The 20109-nt window shown below is 40.2% G+C and overlaps 1 protein-coding gene across 7 annotated transcripts in view; it reads right to left on the reverse strand.

Moving 5' to 3' along the window:
* Positions 1-20109, reverse strand: part of UNC79 (unc-79 subunit of NALCN channel complex) — a 277121-nt gene that overhangs the window by 13030 nt on the left and 243982 nt on the right. For all 7 annotated transcript variants that reach the window (XM_086363153.1, XM_086363156.1, XM_086363150.1 and 4 more), the window contains 6 exons: positions 15056-15133; positions 9380-9469; positions 6759-6934; positions 5390-5576; positions 3473-3670; positions 1571-1648 (listed from right to left, as the gene is read on the reverse strand). In XM_086363153.1, coding sequence (XP_086219279.1) covers positions 1571-1648; positions 3473-3670; positions 5390-5576; positions 6759-6934; positions 9380-9469; positions 15056-15133 — 807 coding nt within the window. The remainder of the gene's footprint in view (positions 1-1570; positions 1649-3472; positions 3671-5389; positions 5577-6758; positions 6935-9379; positions 9470-15055; positions 15134-20109) is intronic.

The raw sequence follows: 20109 nt of genomic DNA on the forward strand, positions 1-20109 counted from the left end.
TGAAACTAAGCTATTATGACAGAAAGCAGATTAGAAGGTACCTGGGGATGAGGAGATGGGGGTCTAGGAAGTGGCGGAACAGAGACTAATAAATGTGTAAGAGAAAACTTCAGAGAGTGAGGACTACATTTATTACCTTGACTTGGTGACGGTTTCACGGGCATCATATATGTGATATAAAGATACCAAATTGTACATTTTAAATGTGTATACTGTTCAGTCTATAAATTATACTTTAATAAAGCTGTAAAAACTAAAATCAGGTATGATCACCCAAGTGTCAGTCATATAGTTTCTCTTATAATGTTGACGTTTGCTATGGACTGTTAAGCTAGATAAGCCGTATCTATTCCATTTGAACCAACCACCTTGCAGTTTTCTGGTAACAGTCAAGTTTTCCCTAAAAATGTGCTGCTCATGCATCTTGTTTGAAAAAGGAAGTTCAGGGAAGCAGAGTTAGGATCTTAGTTTCCTAGGGCTCTATAATAAATCACCACAAACTGGATGGCTTACAAGAACAGCAATTTTTAATCTCACTGTTCTGGAAACCAGAAGTCTAAAATCCAGGTGGTTGCTGGGTGATGCTCTAACCAGAGACCCTACAGGTGATTCTGTCCCATGTACCTTCCAGCTGCTGGTGGCCCCAGGCCCTCCTTGGCTTTGGCTACATCATCCCAAGTCATGGTCCCACTTTTCATCTCTTTTCTGTGTATCCGTCTTATAAGGATACACTGATTGCATTTAGGGACTCTAGGATTCACTTAGATAATCCAGTTAATTCACAGCTCTGTGTGAGCTAACTTGACAAGTGTCCTTAATTGAAGGGAGTCAACCAAAGAGCGAAAATAGGAAGTTAAAAGGTTCCAAGCCGATGCACTCCATGGTGGGGGGTGAGGGTGGTGGTGATGGTGCCTGAGATAATGGAATATAGAAATGGAAGGCCAAAAAGTGGTACAAGAAGAGGAAGGACAAAGAACCAATGAGATAGAGATGGAAAGGAGAAAGAAGGGAAATAGAAGAGAAAGCAAGCAAGAAACCACATTCTCCTTTGCTCTTTTATCTTTTTATCACACTAGGATGTTTCTGATGTTCCTGGATAAATAACAAATACTTGAATTACTTACATACACTGTACAATGATTTAGAATAGTAATATTAGAAACTAAATTAATTTATCTTTGAGAAAAGCATCAGCTAATAAGTCAAACAATGACAGACTATTTTCCTTGGTTTTCTGGATATCTTGCAAGATGAGGCTCCACCAAACAATTTATATGACTCCAGGGTCATTTCCAGATCAACATTTTTGGTAATATTTTAATTACTTGTGCGGCAAGCAATCATGGTGCAACATATCTAACCCAGCTACGGTTGGTCACAGTGGTGAAGAAAGAGCAAAAATTATACAACAACTATTTGGTGAAGGTTGTTATATGATTCCTCCAGCCTCAACTTTGAATGTGAAAATTAAATCAGTTTTATTTTCCTCTTCAGAAGGTACATTCAAGATAAATCCACATTTGTTTTTAGAAGCAAGTAAAGGTCTATAAAAATCATAAGAATTTCCTACCTTGACAAAAATTGTTGAATTGCATTCTTGCAATGCCTCCATTAAACTAATCACATGGAGACACACCATTTCTACCATCTGAAACAACAAATATGAAAATCAATTCCATTCCCAGTCTGCAGCCACAGAAAAACCCATGCCCTGTGCCCATGAGGACTTTCTGCGCAACAATCAGAGAGGATCACAAGGAATGGTATATATTCATCTCTAAAACTTCAGCCAGAAACTGGATTTTATAAGCTGCAGAGGTTTTGCAATTGTCATGCCTTGCTCATCTAACTCGGGCTGCCAACGGAATTCAGATATTGACCTCACTAATCTGTACCATGCTGCGATTCACACCAGAGGATAAATGGCCTCTACTTCCTTCATTTCCAACTGCAGAACTCTGGGCATAGGTCCTTTTCTCCATCTTGATGCTTTCACCAGTTTCGCCACTTGGAGAGGTTGTTTAATTTATTGCACCATCTGTGTTTGAGGCTTTGTTCTCCACGGAACAAGGCAGCCATATTTACAACAGTTCAAAAACACAATAGAAATGATAATCCCTCATCAGAGAACCCTATGGCTAGATTTTAAACACTCCAGGGGAGATTTTACCAGACTGGCTTATATGGTTTAACCAAATTTTTGGACTTTAAAATTAATTCAAATTCATTTGTAACAAGATTTGTACAAGATTCACCTGTAACACATCCATTTCCAGCATGTGAATATTAAAAGAGATTTAGAGGAGAGGTATTAACAATACCAAGAAAAAACTAGTGACAATAGAAGGAAACCCTGAATCTCTAGTTTAAATTTAAGGTCTCAGTTTCATTGTCTGTAAAATAGCAGAATAGAAAACTTGACCTCCATGTGCTTCTTCAGTCCCAAACTCTGCCATCTAATAAACCTAATTATCTATGTGGTGGTCAGAACTGTTTGCACACCCTAAAGTTTTCACATAAATTTCCTTTCAGCTGAATTAAAACACCTCCCACCATACACAACTGCTTAATAATATCTGCTTCTCTAAAGAAAGTGCTTCACTGAAAGTAAAAGATATTCCCCTTTCCAATGATAACTAAAAGATAATGTTTCTGAGACTAATTATTCAATCAATCAAAAACTATTCCAGAATGCCTTTGTGGACAGTGAACTGTTGGGTTTCTGGGCACAGTGGGATCATCATTATGGTGTTCTTCCAGGCCCTCCGCCCTTCACAGATAAGAATTCTACTGATGAAGTGCCCATAACCAAGACTGGATGGTGCCTTCCCAGCTAAGAATCCTCCTCCAAAGCAGCAAACTGAACTAGAGGACTCCTTTGGAAATTCCTCCCATATACCCTCCAATTTTATCTCTACTGGACTAAGCCAAGCTTGTTCAATGACATGGGCCCATGCTAGCCATACCTCAGATCTTTTCCAACAAGGTAAACCATCTGCATGACAATGCAACTGGGTTTGAAGACTAAGGAGCCTAGGTCCTTGAAGGGCAACTCAAAAAGGTGAAACTCTTTTCAGATTTTTTGCCCTAAATGGAATTAACACATACAGTCAGTCTGCACCTAATTGACCACAGTTTCCCCAAACTGCCTTAGAATCCAAAAATAATATAAAACCCCTTCCTAACTCTCTGACTTTATAGAACAAGACACCTTGTAAAGGTAGAAGTTTCACACACATTTCCTTTGCCACTAGGCAGAGAAAACACTGTTTTAACTGAATTTACTTGTTTGCTTTGTTTTTCATCAAAATTTTTATGCATGTAGAATATCCTGTTTTTCACATAGAAATTCACCAATCCATTTACGTATTATTACAACTGAGGTCTTTAAAAAGCATGTACTGTGAGGACTAAGAGTGGCTTACACGTTTTGAGATTCTATCCAAGAGGGGAAACCCATCTGTGAACTCACCACTTTGTTATGGGCCATCAGCTGAAGGATGCTGGGGGTCACCCTACTCCAGAATTCTAGCGCTGTCAGGATCGCTGTGAAGCTGAATTCATTCTGACTTTGGACATTCGTAGCTACAGCACTTTGTTCACAATACACGGTCCAGAGCTGAGCAAAGATAAACGCGTGGAAAAGAGAGCACATGTGCAGCACGGAGGTCTGCAAAGGAAGCAAACAGGGAACCGTTACGTTCTAGCGGGCTGTGGCACTCCACGGAGCTCTCCCCGCGTGGCTTTGGCCTTCGAAGGGGCACAGCCAAAGTACATGCGATTTGAGCGATCGGAGGCTGGCGGAGCTGTCTCCAAGATACAAACTCATGATTCATCACCTTCAAATAGTCTGCTCTTCACTCAGTCAGTGGGAGGGCGCTTAGAGACCAGGCATCTTTTCAGAGAGAAGGCACCTTGGTTTGCAGAATAAATCTGCCCACCTCCTTGGTGGTGGTGGTGGTTTAGCCACTCAGTTGTGTCCAACCACCCCATGACCCCACCAGGCTCCTGTGTCTTCTCCAGGCAAGAATATTGGACTGGGTTGCCATTTCCTTCTCCAGGGGATCTTTCTGAACCAGGGATCAAACTTGTATCTCCTGCATTGCAGGCAGATTCTTTACCACCGGGCCACCAGGGAAACCCCCACCCCCACCCTCTTGCCCTTTAATGAAAGTGACATTCCTCTCCCTAAACTAGATTAGCAAGAACAATCATTCCACCATTTTAGGATGTCTGCCCCTCTGTGAGATGGGGGTAATGGTACCCCCCTCAGAGTGCTGTAGCTTGGAGTAAATGAGGTGACATATAATGATGCACTATCCAGGGCTTAAGAATTATACTACGTAGAAATGACAGCAGTAGCAGCAGCAGTAGAGACAGGATTCCTAACTAGCAGTAAGTACTGATCGAGTGAGCAACTACAGTGTCCCAAACACTGTGCTAAAGATTCACAGTTTACCTTCATAATTCTCACACCATCTCATCTATTTTACAGCTGAAAACCTGGAGCTCAGACAGGTTAAGTAACTTTTCAGTGTCACAGAATTACAAAGTACCATCATTAGGAATCAAACACAGATTGGGTTGAAATATTAGGAACCGACTGCCTACTTCCTCTTGTAAACATCATTCAGGTAATTTGGATGGGTGCTCTATTTTATTGCAGAATAAAAAAAAAAAAAATCTATTGCTGGTGAAGCTTGCCCTAGCTAGCCTAAATCCCAGCTGTTCCCAAAACCACTATGAGCTCCTAGAACTGGCCTAGGCTCTGTGAGGGGACTTAGACTCCTCACAGCTGAGCAGTACTAATGTGTCTGGTTTGCTTGTACAGGCTCATGATTGATGCTAAGCCTTGGATTTACTTTATTCCCTTAAGCACACCACCCGTCTCTACAATTTATAAGTTCCTTCTGTGTAAGTGATTCCCATATATAATTTAGTGAGTTCCCAACTGGCCTTATTTTCATTTTGTATCTTCATATATCTCTAGAGATTTGAGTTGAAAAGACAGTGCATGAAAAATTAGAGAATAAATTTCCCTCCACTTCATATTTGTTTATAAAAACTGATCACGGAAGTTTTATTATATTTCGAGCCTTTTATTTCTCTTCATTATTTTGAGACAGCAATGCCTAGGAAGCTAACTCTTGCTTACCTCTATAATTTATCTTCATAAAAGTAAACCGAAAAACAACTTAGGGGGAAGAGAAGATAGTCTGGGAATTTAAACAACTTTAAATAAGGCATTAGCACAAAGTTGCCTTCCTAGCATCCACAGGAGGGCAAGTGATAAGGTGCATTTCCTTCTCAGAAGAAATGTAATTGGCCGATAAGGGTTTCCATTAGCAATCTTGATGCGTATGGCTTTAATCTTGCAGAAATCACTTACCTTTGATTGCTCTGGAAATCCAATCAGGATAACAATAAGATGGTCTGCAATATGGGAACCTGCATCCAGAGGTATGGGCAGGCAGGGAGAGGAGGCATTGGGACACACCGCATTATGGGTGAGGGCACCCAGAAGCAGCCAGGACAAGAGCCGGATGTGGGAGACACACTCGATGAATTCTTTCGGTCTATTAGGGAGGAAGGAAGTGTTAGAGATGTTTTGGGGCTTTCTGTTTCATTGGCTGCTCAACAAACACTGAAAGAGGGGTGTAAAAGTGTGGCAGGCAATTACCTAAAATAAAACACCAAAGCAACGAAGTGCCAACGAAGTGATAGATCTTTTTTCTTCTTTCCCACTCTAAATCCTGGAGCTCAGCTTCTCGAGCAAAGAGCAGCCTTTGGTGACACAGGATTAAATATCATTCTGCCATAAATCTGGCTGCCTTTCTGATTAGTTTCTCTTTCTAAATTCTTTCCTTTCTTCTCGTTAGAGAGTTCTCGATATACCCACCAGAAGGGGAGGAATAGAAGAGGAGCTAAAACACACAGCCACCCATTTTCCTGTTCTCCCCCTCCTCCATCCCCCTCCCCCTCCCTCCATCCCACCTTCAAACCTTTCCTCTAGCCTGGAAGCTGCTCATGCAAGATGGCAGGCCAAGCCTGCTCTGAGTTCTCAAATGAACTAGTCCATGGGCACCTCTCTCTTCTCGGCCTCCCTTCGGGCAGGGTCAGGTTCTCACACTTCCTTACACTCTATTTCATCTCTGCTGTAGATTCTGTTCCAGCTACAATCTAAGCTCATTGAAGGCAGAAGCAATGTAAGCACTAAAATAAATACCTATCAATGTACTTAACTAGTGGAAATCACGAGTTGAAGTGGTAGTTCTAAGCTCCAAGTTTTCAACACCCATCAAAAGGACTGAGGCTTTTGTATAGCACAAGTTTTATTGGCAGCATGTCAATGTGCTCAGTCGATAAGTGTGTCTGATTCTTTGCAACCCAATGGACTGTAGTCCTCCAGGCTCCCCTGTCTGTGGAATTTCCCAGGCAAGAATACTGGAGCAGGTTGCCATTTCTCTCTCTAGGCGATCTTCTCGATCCAGGGATCTAACCTGAGTCTCCTGTGTCTCCTACACTGGCAGGTAGATTCTTCACCACTGAGCCACCTGGGAAGCCCGTATGTCATGAAGTACTTGTGTTCAAAAAATGCTGTCGGGTCGTCAAATAAGTATGGAAATTGGTTTCAAAGCCTATCTTTCCAACCAATCATATTTATCCTCTAGATCTTCAGTGCATTCAACAGCTCTTACTGAGCCCCAGGAAGCTCAGGGGTGTTTCCGGCCTCGTTGCCAGAATAATAAGGGTCTTACCCTTGCTGCATTGCAGAAGGGGGATGATAGAGCCAAGGCAGATAGCGGATCACAGCTTTGTTGTCTCTGTGGTTGCCCCGGGAGATTTCCATGGCTGCAATCTGAGCCAGCCCCACTTTGAGATGTCCACCGAAGGTATCTTCATGCAGAGGCTGGGAACATGTCTTCATGTGGCTCTACAAAACCAAGTGGTGTTTTTGTGACTTTGGCAAAGTACTCGGGGACATTTCAGGACACTTTAAAAAAGATCAGATTGTTGTATCCACACCTTCTATCATCACTCCCAAGCTACAACTGATTTGAACTTCTTTAGGGGTTTCGTGACAAAGAGGGAAAAAATTCTTATCATGGCCTAAACAACCTGAGACAGTCTAGACACTACAGACCTCTGCACCTTATCCCTTCACCCTTGTGGTCCAGCTTCACTGGCTCTCCATGCTCCCCACCATCACTGGCCTTCCTTCACTCATGCTGTTTTCTCCACCTGAAATATTGTTTCTGCCTCTCTTTACCTAGTTAATCTATTCATTACTCAGATTTTAACTCAGATGTCACCTCCTCAAGGAAGCCTTCCTTGACCTCCTCTGTATGCGTGCGTGCTCAGTTGCTCAGTCATGTCTGACTCTTTTCGAGCCCATGGACTCTATAGCCTGCCAGGCTCCTCTGTCCATGGGATTTTCCAGGCAAGAATACTGGAGTGGATAGCCTTTTCCTTCTCCAGGGGATGTTCCCAACCCAGGGATTGAATTCGCGTCTCCTGCATCTCGTGTATTAGCAGGCGGATTCTTTACTACTGAGCCACTTGGGAAGCCTGACCTCCGCTATGAGCCTTTCTAACTTCCCTGGCTAGGTCATTTCACCCTATTAGAAGCTCTCATGCCACTGTCTACCCCTTTTTCATAGCAATTGTGAAAGTCACAATTTCACTTTAGTTTGTATGAAATTCTCATTAAAACTGGCCATCACTGTCAGACTATAAAGTAATGAGAGCAGCCGCTGTCGTCTGCTTTTGGTCATCATCACATCCTTAAATGTCTAGAATGATGTCAGGCATGTTACTCAAGACATATTGGTGAATTAATTCAGAAAAATTTCATTGCTCAGTGTGGCTTAGTGGAAAGAGCACTGAACTGGGAGATGAGACGTAAGTTCTAGACCCAGTTCTGTCCTAAACTCGCATGACTTTAGATAAGCCACTTGCCACTTGACTTTTCTGATCTGTTTCCCTAATATATAAATTCAGAGCGTTGGATTAGGTCAGAAGTCCCCAACCATTTGGTCATCATGGGTCCTTCTTAATATTTTTCTCTGTATTTTCAAGGTGACTATAAAACTGTTTAGATAATATTTCCTCTTCAGACATCAAAACTGTCTCAGTGTGAGCAGCCAGGTTTAGCAATCAGTAACCCATGCATGACCAAACATTAGGGACGCTTACTCAGAAATGACTGGATTTGGATATCGTGAGAAATGGTCAATTTAAATTTTTATTTCGGTCTCCACCTATCCCTACCCGCAAGAAACATTTGGATCATCTGAGCAGTCTGGAAACTGAGCTGGGTGCTGAAAGGACTGTAGTTTTAGCTGATAAACTTCTGGGGCAACCAGCTCCTATTTCTCAAAAAGCCACATTTAGTGCCAGACTGCAACCTGGCTGCTCACTGGCCCATGTTTGGATCTTCTTCTGCTCTTTTTCCTGGGTCTTCCTCAAATCTCTCAGAGTATCAGTCTTTTAGCTGCCTAGCTGATTCACAGCAAGGACGTTGACTGGCATCAGCAATTCATTCCACCATGCAAAGCAATCAATAACCTCAACAACCTCACTAGGATTTTGTCCCTATGCAAATTAAATGTTGCTTTGTCTTTAATTATTTTCTAGAAGGAGATAGCTTTGATACAGATAAAAACCATAAACAGCTTATGTTTGCATAATGTGTACACATTTCCTACAAACTAAAGTTTACAGAAGTCTCTTCACATGCATTGCTGCTGCTGAGTCACTTCAGTCGTGTCCGACTCTGGGCGACACCATAGACGGCAGCCCTCCAGGCTCCTTTGTCCCTGGGATTCTCCAGGCAAGAACACATGCATTATTTCACACCAAATCTTGTAGTGGTCAACAAAGCTAGGTTTATTTAGGTGGGTTCATTGGTCTTCTTTTGCGAATGAGGAAACTAAGGCTCAAGGTAATTAAATGACACTGGGTGGTCCAGTGAAAAGAGGCTGGATTGGAGGAGGTCCCCACAGTCTCAGGTCACCTCTGTTTCCATCAGTTACCAGAAGTGTGACCTTGAGCAAAAGACTGCCCCACTTCAGGCCTCAGTGTCTACATTCATAAAATGGGAATATTTTACAATACGGGGCCTGGGAAGAATTGAATAAATGGGGCAAAAACAAAGGTATGCACAGAACTGACACCACTGTGGAAATCTCCTTTCCTTTCTCCATCCCCTATTTGCAGAGACAAACTTGGTTCTTCAGAGTCCCAGGACATGGGCTCCTTCAACACTGCCATTGCTACCTCTCCAGGTGAGGATAAATTTCCATCTGGCTGCTCAGATTCCCTACGAATGCCTCTCCATCTCGCCCCCCTGAGAGATGAGGGCATGCAGCCCTCTTACCTTCAGCTTGGTCAGCGTGTGCATGTCTGCCACGAAGTCCAGCACGTCGCTGATGTACTGCCGCATGCACTCCATGGCCGCCGTCCCGCACTGAAACACACGAGGATACCGCTGGGCGCGCGCTCTGAGTCACGCCAGCTCTGTAGTCCCGACTGCAGTGATTGTCTGACTCTGATTTCCCGCTGTCTGCTAATGAGTTGTTTCACTCTCTGGATCTCTGACTCACTCTGTTACTCTCAGCCATATTCTCTGACTGCCCCCACTTTGGACAACAATTAATAAAAAGATTTGTGGTGGAGAGGTGGGCTGCCGTCTATGGGGTCGCACGGAGTCGGACACGACTGAAGCGGCTTAGCAGCAGCAGCAAATAAGTAGGGGTAGCCTATGGGAGACAGGGTTTACGTGCTTTTTTTCCACTGGGTGATTTAACTGATTTCTGTTTGCTTGTTTGTTAACTGGCTGATATATAAAGACAGCCTGTGCGAAGCCACTGATATCAGTCTTTACAACACGCTGCTGCTGCTGCTGCTGAGTCACTTCAGTCGTGTCCGACTCTGTGTGACCCCATAGACGGCAGCCCACCAGGCTCCCCCATCCCTGAGATTCTCCAGGCAAGAACACTGGAGTGGGTTGCCATTTCCTTCTCCAATGCATGAATGTGAAAAGTGAAAGTGAAGTCGCTCAGTCGTGTCCAACCCTCAGCGACCCCATGGACTGCAGCCCACCAGGCTCCTCCGTCCAAGGGATTTTCCAGGCAAGAGTACTGGAGTGGGGTGCCATTGCCTTCACCTTAAAACAGCAGTAACACCTAATCACTCTAGGGAATCTCAGATACATGTAAAATATGTACCACTAAATTCTACCACCATAATCTTAGATATCTTTCTCTGTCAAAAGCAAAAAAAGGACACAAACAAATATTGTGTCTGCTGAAAGACTAAAAATTCTTATGTTCAAGCACTTTCAGCTTCTTATAGATAGCAGGTACACTATTAAGTAGATGAATGTATTATTGTTAAATTCTTGCTAGGGAAAATTAGAGAAAGAAACAAACTGATCATTCTTCCCCACTTCTAGCAGAGTGTTTGAGAAATCTTAAAGAAAAAAAAAAAAAAAACTCTGTTTCAGGTTATTAAATGGAATAAACCTGCTCTCTCAGGGCAAGGCAGTGAATTTAGGATTACACGCACAGAAAAGGAAAATGGACAGCCAGGCTGCTACATCAAAGCTGTACCAGAGAACCCATACATAAGACTGGATATCATGTGGATCAAAAGCAGGCCCTCTTTGAAGCCATCCGAATACCATGCTAAGGCCTTTCTTAGTCTCTTTAAGAAAATCTGAAACATTATATACTTAACTAGCTCACCCAGTGGCTCTCATTTTCCCATATTCATGTAAATCTGCACAGCACTGAACTGTATCACCCTCTATCTCTTCTAGAATGTTACGCCTGTCAGTTCCTCTGACAGGGTAACAAACAGTAAAATAAGGTCACTGGCAGCTCTGCCAGAGTGTTTTCCAAGCATTTCATATATTCTAAGGTTTTCTTCTTTTAATTTAAATCAAGTGAAGGAGTTATAAAAGGTTATTGTGCTCCTGCTTTGGCAATATTAATCCCTGAGTGCAAGAAAGGACTTCTCCCCCCGATTTATTCCATTTTCTCTGACCTTTCACATGTCATGCAAATAAGAGCATATACTCTGCTCCTGAATTTCCTGAAAGGGATTTGTTTCTTTCATAGGCAATATTTTATACCATTTCAACTAGGCAAATGTCACAGAAAATAATTACTTGGAGCATTATTCAATATTTGTCTTTTACCTTTGAATTTCAAAAATGTGAGAGGAAAGAATTTACTATTGCCAGTTACTTTTGCTCTAGAGTAACTATATCTAATAAAAGTCTTACAATATACTTTCTAGCCAGGATAACTTCAGTGAGCCATTTATAAAATAAACCACATAATTTTTTTACTTTGCAAAACATAGGTATAATCTTAGCACGTTATTTTAAAAATAAAAAAAAAATAGAGACAAGCTCAGCTTGTTTCAGAAGACCTACATTTATTTCAATGGGAAAGCTGATGATAAACTAGTTGAAAACAAACTCTAATCTCAAAAACATGAATTGAAGTGATTCGTATCCAATTTTTCCTCAAAACTTGTATCTGATTTTAAAGTTACATTTCTTGAATTATAAAGATAACACACATTCAATGCAGAAATCTTGGAAAATATAAATTAAGAAAAAGAAAAATGTCCGTAATAGTTACCTTTCTTGAATTATAAAGATAATACGTGTTCAATACAGAAAACTTGGAAAACATAAATTAAGAAAAATAGCCATAATCCTAATTCCTGCTCTCCACCTCTGAATTTGTCACTGCCATAATTCCTTCCAAATATTTTTAGTGCATATAACATACACACATATAATGTTTTTATAAGATTGAGATTATTTTTTCTAATATGCTTTTAAATTAAATCCATCATAAATGTTTTCCAATGAAATATTCTTAAATGTGATTTGGTCCACATAATAGTCCATCTTATAGATGGGCTGTTACTTTGTTCAGTCATCAAGTCATGTCCAACTCTTTGGCAATCCCATGGACTGCAGCCCTCCAGGCTCCTCTGTGGGATTTCCCAGGCAAGAATATTGAGGTGGGTTGTTATCCCTTCTCCAGGGCATCTTCCCAACCCAGGGATTCCAACCTGTGTCTCCTGAATTGCAGGCAGATTCCTTACTACTTAGCAAACAGGGAAGATGTACCTTATTTTATTTAAATAATATCCTAATGTTGCACATTAATTTTGTTTCTATATTTTTGCTATTTTAAATGCTGCTTTATGTACTTATAGATAATTCTGTATTTATTTTCTCAAACACGTACCTAGAGATAGATTGTCACAGCATTCTTCAGCAAGACTGACTACCACCAGGATCTTATAAGAATGCTTGTTTTACTTCATCATCAGTGAGTTTCACTGTTAGGAAAAGCTTGTTGATATGCCAGATGGTTTTAATTTTTATATTTTAAATATTTTATACTTTACATTAATTTACAGTTCACTGATTGCTAGTCAGGGTAAAAGATTTATTGTGAGTGGCTTATTGGTCATTGGAAAGGGTTCTATATGTAGATCTATAACTTGCTATTTTATTGTTTTGGAATATTTGACTTTTACTTGATTTCAATAAAACTTTTATACATTAGGGATGTTATTTTTTAGCTACCACATAGGTAGCAAATATTGAAGTTTAGACAATTAAATGAGGAAACCAGTGACTCCTGGGCAGAGACTGGCCAGCTACCCACAGAACCATTTTTCTTCTTCCCTAGGATGCACTAGACCACATTTCCCATCCTCCTTTGCAGTCAGGTGTGGCCATGTGACTGAGTTCTAGCCAATGAAACATGAGTAGGAAAAATGTGTACCACTTTTAGACCTGATCCATGGAAACCTTCCATGTGCTACAAGCTCTCCTCTTTCCCCAACCACCAGCTGATTACAGGGGACAGCACGTGACCGAAGAAACCCGACCTCTGTGCGTTCATGTGAAAGTCCTCCTCCCTTTACTAATCAGGACACCCTTTAAAACTTCACATGGGCAAACAATAAACTTTTTTGAGCTAAGTCGCTAAGAACTGGGGTTGTATCTCATAGCATCTTGCATTGCCCCAACTATTACCAAGAACCCTTAAAAAACCCCAAGGTCTATTAATTCTACTATCAGAAATCTATTATAAAAAATAGTCTAAAATATGAGCAAAGATTTAAGCACAAAGATGTTTATTACACATTAGTTATAATTGTAGAATATTGAAAATAACTAAAATATCCAATAATACATAGTGCTTATTAATAATACTTTTTAAACTTTTAGGTGTGTTTTATTTTTTATTGAAAAATATTTGACACATAACTATGTATAAATTTAAGGTGTACAATATGTCAATTTGATTCACCTACATACTGTAATATGATTGCCTTTGTTGTGATAATTAGCACTGTATCACATTACTTAATTATCTTTTCCACTTGGTAGGAATAATTTTTCATTTTTTGGCAAGTTTGATTATTATAATACTACATTGTAGTCTATATTCACTGTACTTGCATTATAGCTCTAGGACTTATCTACCGCTCATTGTAAGTTTGTGCCCTTAAACATGACAGTCCTGCCCCCACCTCCATTGATATTATTTTCAATCGTTGATGCTCACACAGCACCTACTTATGCTTGTCACCTTGTTAATGCACTTTACATGCATTATCCCATTCAATCCTCAACCTAGAACTTAGGCCCTGTGATAGCCCGTTCTACAGATAGCATAAACCAAAGAATCATGGGTTAAATGACTTTCTTGATCACACAGCTAGTAAATGTCAGTTCTCAAACTCTGTTGTGAATCAAAACCTGTATTATCAACTATTGTTATATGGCGCATTCATATGAGCTAGTATCACTTTAGGGAAAATGCTTAAGACATATGAAGCCAAAGCTGGGTCTGATTTCAACTATGGTTTCAACTATGTTTAAACAAATATATGCAGAAAAAGATGAAAGAATTAATATGTTAGCAGTAAAATTATCTCTGAGTTGAATGTTATTTTTCCTCTCTCATAATATTTCTCCACATCAAAAAAGAATTGAAGTAATCTTTAGTGTTCGATGTGCAAAACTAGTATACTTACAAATATAAATTAATAAAAACCTCTTGTGAACATGTACTATGAAGATATTCTTGCTCACTGATGAAGGAATTTATCCAAGAATATCATTCAAAATAAATGTGAAGAGGATCTTTGTATATATGCTATATACTATGTTATTCTAGACTAGCAAAGAACTAGAAAGTATTGGGTTGGCCAAAAAGTTTATTCAGGTTTTTCCATAACATCTTACGGAAAAACTCAAATGAACTTTTCAGCCAATCCAATATATAAATATCCAACAATATGAGAATAAGCAAACTATGATACTGAAGTAGATCAAAACATGGGAAATTTTCCTAAAACAATAGAATTCTTATTTTAGGGCAGAAGATTATGTGACCCTTTATCTTATTCAATTTTTTTTGTTGAAAATTTAAATGACTTTTTTCCACTAACAATTTAAATCTCTGCAGTTTCTCAGTTTGTTGAAATAACCTTGCTTTAATAAGTTATTGTGGTTTCTGATATCCAGTCCCATCTATGAGAATCTTAACATATTTCACCAAATAGTTCACTAGTTAATGATAACAGAAGTTTTTTAAATTTTCAGAGGAAATATAATAAAGGAAAACAAAGTATTACAATGCTTCTTTCTTTCTGGCAGTAGTTAAATCAAATTGGCTAACGGGAGCGAATATAAGAAAATTGACTTGGGAAAGACTGAACTTTAATTAAATCTATTTTGTATGTCTGATAATTTCTTTCCTTAACTGGATGCTTCAATTTTTATTCCTGTTTCCTAGAATTAAAAGTTTCCAGGGGCAGAGATTAATTTAAATTTTCACCAGAGATTAATTTAAATTTTCTTTTAAACAAGAAGCTAATGTTTTCAATTTTTACAGTGTTTGTTCCATCAAAAGAGAACCAGGACACAGGTCAAAAACGCCTCTTTGCCAAATTAGGAAATGAAAAGAAATGGAAAGTGTAGATAATTCATTCATTCAGGACTTACTCCAGGTACAGAGGCGATCATCTGCTTGCTCAGGATTGTTGACTCAGCTAGTTTGGTTCCAGCATCTGCACAAATAAACTAATAAGAAATTGAAAGGATAATTATTTTTAAGAGCACTTGGACCGTAATAGTAATTTGTAACTTTATTAACTTGGCTTAGATTCACTAGTTTTTACTTTAGTGACAATCTGCTCTGGATATATGGGACTTGCTAGTCATGAAAGTTCACTCCTATCAGAAATTCAGAGTCATAGTACTGGGATTAACACAGAGATTCTCATTTTACCGACAGTAGTGTAACACTGAAATGGTACACATTCAGTCAAGGAAGGAAGGAAAGCTATCAATATAGTCAGATTTACCCTGAAGTCATGTTATTTATTCTCTGGCACTTTTTGACAGTTTCTGAACTTCCGTGGATTTTCCGGACTTCTATCATTATGTCATATCACGATGAAAACAGAAAAACAATCAACCTCAGAGTGAATATTACACCTGTTTATTGCCCTCCAAGATCCCTCAGTATCTGGTCTTTCTCGTCCCACCTCCTTCACACCTGCCCTCTGTGCTGATAATGACCCCTGACTTCTGCTCTGTCCCCACATAAAACTTTCACACATTCCCTCTGCCACAGTCGTCACCTCAGGTTGCAATGATCTACACGTCTATTTTTCAACCGGTTACAAGCTCTTTGAGACCACAGACTGGACGCACTTCACCTCTGGCGTTAGCTCCCTGACTGACACCTCAGAGGGGCTCAGCAATAAATAAATTAATTCTTAAAAAATATGGCTTGTGAAATGAAATGGTTAATCAGGGATGACTCAAGTTCATGGCGAGGATGGATTTGCCAAATTACAATTTAATATACTTCATTACAGATTTTTACAGGTGCTTCCCCAGTGAATGCAATGCCCAACTATTTATTAACGGTTTTGTTGTTGTTCAGCTGCTCAGTTGTGTCCGACTCTGCAACCTCATGGACTGCAGCACACCAGGTTTCCCTGTCCTTCACCGTCTCCTGGAGTTTGTTAAAACTCACGTCCATTGAGTCAGTGATGCCATTCAAACATCTCATCCTCTGTTGAAAAGAGAGGTGGTGGGAGGAATCTGGAGATTGGGATTGACATATATACACTATTCATATTGTGTATAAAACAGATAATTATTGAGAATCTACGTATAGCACAGTGAACTCTACTTAATGCACTGTGGTGACCTGAATGGAAAGGAAGTCCAGAAGGGAGGGGATATATGTGTACATATATCTGACTCATTTTGCTATACAGTAGAAACTAATATGACATTGTAAAGCAACTAGACTCCAATAAAAATTAATTTTTAAAATATTTGAGGCCAAATTCAAATATCTGATCTGTGAGAGCTAATAGCTAATTTTAGAAGTCAGGATTAATAAAAAAAAAATTCTAAAATTACAGAGGTGTCTCAGAGAGTCTGGGGTATTAAAAGGCATAAAAGTATATAAGCCTTGAAAATCATCTATTATTTTTTATGAATGCCTTTTCATCCAGTGTAATTTTACATAAGATGTACAACTAAAATCTTAATAAACTTTCCATCTTCATTTTATATAGCTGCCAACTGAAAAACTCCATTATGATTTTAGAGAGTGGTTCAAAATATAAAGATGTAACTTAAATCAGAGGGGAAAAGGCTGATGGCTATAGAAGGAAGAATTCTATCCTTTAAGACAGAAATATGCCACTGAAAAATGCACTCCTGAATGAATACAAAAGAATACAAAAAAACCCACAATACCCATTAAGTGTAATTACTAAAATCATTATCAAAATGATCCTCAAAATAGTATCTCCACCTCTCACCCCAGAGAGTGATCAGATTATTACTAACTCAACTAATACTAATAACCCCACATAAGTAGTAACTGGGAATTAAAAACAACCATAGCTCTGCTGTTTCTTTGTCCTCCAGCCCACAACTAAGCTATCTTTAAAAGAAAACCTTTCACCCACATGGTTTCTCACAGCTTGAATATGCAGGTATGCCCCACATTGTGGGAGTGTTCCATGCACTTCAGCAGAATGTCTACTCTTGACACATAATAAGAACTGAGAAAATTCTTTTCGATTTGAGCTTATATAGATTTTATGGTGGCTTTCAATGAGTTACTCTATTATGAAAACTCAAATCCATCTTGAGAACAATAATAACATCCTATTCCATGTAAAATTTCTATAGCACACCATCAGAAGAGAGAATGTTCTAAGTGAAAGCAAAAACATCAACAGATCTGAATTAAAACAAGACAGGGCATCTGGACAAAGTGTAAAAGGAGAACACTGCCCTGATGTTCAACAATAGAAGATTGTTTGGAGAATTCTTTCCTGTCTCCATGATTCTTTTTCCTTTCAAATAAATATCCACTTGAATATTTAAGTGAAAGTGACAGATGCTCAGTCATGTGACCCCATGGACTGTAGCCTGCCAGGCTCCTCTGTCCATGGAATTCTCAGGCAATTCTATTGGAGTGGGTAGCCATTCCCTTCTGCAGGGGATCTTCCCAATCCAGGGATCCACCTCTGTGACCCTTTGGACCGTAGTCCATGGGATTTCCCTGGCAAGAATAGTGGAGTGGGTTGCCATTTCCTCCTCCAGGGGGGATCTTCCCAGAGATCCAACCTGCGTCTCCTGTGTCTCCTGCATGGCAGGTGGCTCAGGGGTAAAGAATCCAGTATCCTTGCTGAGAATATCCCATGGACAGAGGAGCCTGGTGGGCTATGGCCCGTGGGGTTGCAAAAACTTGGACACAACTGAAGCAACTGAATATGCACGATTTTATATGCAAGTTAAAATAAATAACGGAAGTGATGGCTGGGCAAATATAATATAGCAGGCTGGGAGATTTCCCAAGGTGTCAGGCTTCTAGGAAGAGTTCTAGAAATCGAAAACGAGATTGGTACCTGTCTCTGCCTTGAAGTGTTTAGAACTTGAATAGCCTTGCATCCCTTGGGCAAGTGTTCCACTATCCTTTGAAGGGACACTCTTACTGCCGGAGTGTTTGGTAAGTAACAAAAGTACGGTTTACCCATGAAAAGAATTATAAACAGCCCCCTCTCTGTGAACCCATCTGTCTACTAAATTATTAATCAGAGGAGTAGTAGAGGGACTATCCCAGAGGTCCCCTGTGGGGTTAAAGAATGAATGATAAATTCAAGGTTTGACCAACTGAATCTTCTCACTAATGCGACACAGGCCACTCATGATGGATCACCAGAGGACTTTTTCTTTACCTTTAAGACTTATCATTCTTTTTATAAAAAATTTATCTTGAAGTACAGTGGATTAACAATCTTATGTTAGTTTCAGGTGTACAGCAAGGTGACTTTCTATCTATTCTTTTTCCAATTCTTTTCCTGTTTAGGTTACTACAGAATATTGAGTGGAGTTTCCTGTGTTATACAGTAGGTCCTTGTTGGTTATCTATTTTAAATTTAGCAGTGTGTACATGTCAACCCTAAACTTCTAATGTTTTCCTCCCCTTCCCCCTTCCCACCAGAGGACTTTTTCCTTCCAGCTGTTACTTTCTTTTCTTTTTCCAAGTTGCATTTTCAGTTAAACAGTCACCTCCAGTGCCCTGAGATGCTGGTCATGATATCCAAGAAGGAAAAGACCATCTGCCCCAGACACATTTTTCTGTCTGTACCGTGAATCTGATCTTCCAGGTGCCAGGAACCGACATTGCCCATCAGAAAAGGGGAAAGCTTCTCTCTGACTCCATGCTAAAGTCTCTGGTTTAAAAGAAACTACCAGAGAACAATAGCACCCCACTCCAGTACTCTTGCCTGGAAAATCCCATGGACGAGGAGCCTGGGGGGCTGCAGTCCATGGGGTCGCTAAGAGTCGGACACAACTGAGCGACTTCACTTTCACTTCTTACTTTCATGCATTGGAGAAGGAAATGGCAACCCACTCCAGTGTTCTTGCCTGGAGAATCCCAGGGACAGCGGAGCCTAGTGGGCTGCCATCTATGGGGTCGCATAGAGTCGGACACGACTGATGCGACTTAGCAGCAGCAGCAGCAGCAGCACCAAAGAACAGGCTGTCACCTCTGCTATCTACTTGAACATCTGTCAAGGGCAAGAGAAAAAGGAACAGGGAAACCCTACAGAAAGGCGCACCATTTCCTGTAGAAAGACAAAAGATGCTTTTCCATCATTCCATGAGTGACCCCACAGAGGCCTTTTCTCCATGTGCTGGGAGGGATTGGGGGCAGGAGGAGAAGGGAATGACAGAGGATGAGACGGTTGGATGGCATCACTGACTCAATGGACGTGAATCTGAGTGAACTCCGGGAGTTGGTGATGGACAGGGAGGCCTGGCGTGCTGCGATTCATGGGGTTGCAAAGAGTCGGACACGACTGAGTGACTGAACTGAACTGAACTGAACAGGGGAGAAAGGGAACTATTTCTGTTTTTTCTTGCTTAAGGTATGCCTCACTTTTTTTTCTCTCAGTAATTAAAATGGTTTTCATTCTGAGAGTTTATATAACAAGGATACATTACTTCAGAATGACATGGTGTTTAATACTTTTTGGTGGAGAAGGCTGAGATATTATTCACAAGGCTGTTTCTCATGGGTGTGATATTAAAACATCCTCCCAGATATCTCTCTGATCTAAATAATTTTACAATTTTATTTTTGAAATTTAACGTAATGACTCAATGACAAATATGTATTTGTTTTTAAAGACGAAAATGTACGCATTTGAAATGGCATGAGAGAATCCAAAATACACAGAAGGGTTTACTTTTCTTGCCTTCTTTCTTCCTAAAGATAATTTGTTTTTTGTTATTTACTCCCCTAGCTGTGATGCAATAATCACTGTTTTCATGGTTTCCTTAAGTCCTGAGCAATTTAAACTGTCAGTCTTTTGCTATCTTGTGACAAGTGCTTATTATGGCCAGCTAACGTACTTCTCAGAAAAGCCCAGTCCCCAGCTGCAGTCACAGAGCGAGGTGCCAGCACCCAAGATCAGCTACACAGGTCTGCGCTGCTTAAAACTGAGAGCACT

The sequence above is a fragment of the Bos grunniens genome, chromosome 21, assembly GCF_055505025.1.
Source record: "Bos grunniens cultivar Pamir isolate PY7600 chromosome 21, Bosgru_T2T1.0, whole genome shotgun sequence".
Lineage (NCBI taxonomy): Eukaryota > Metazoa > Chordata > Mammalia > Artiodactyla > Bovidae > Bos > Bos grunniens.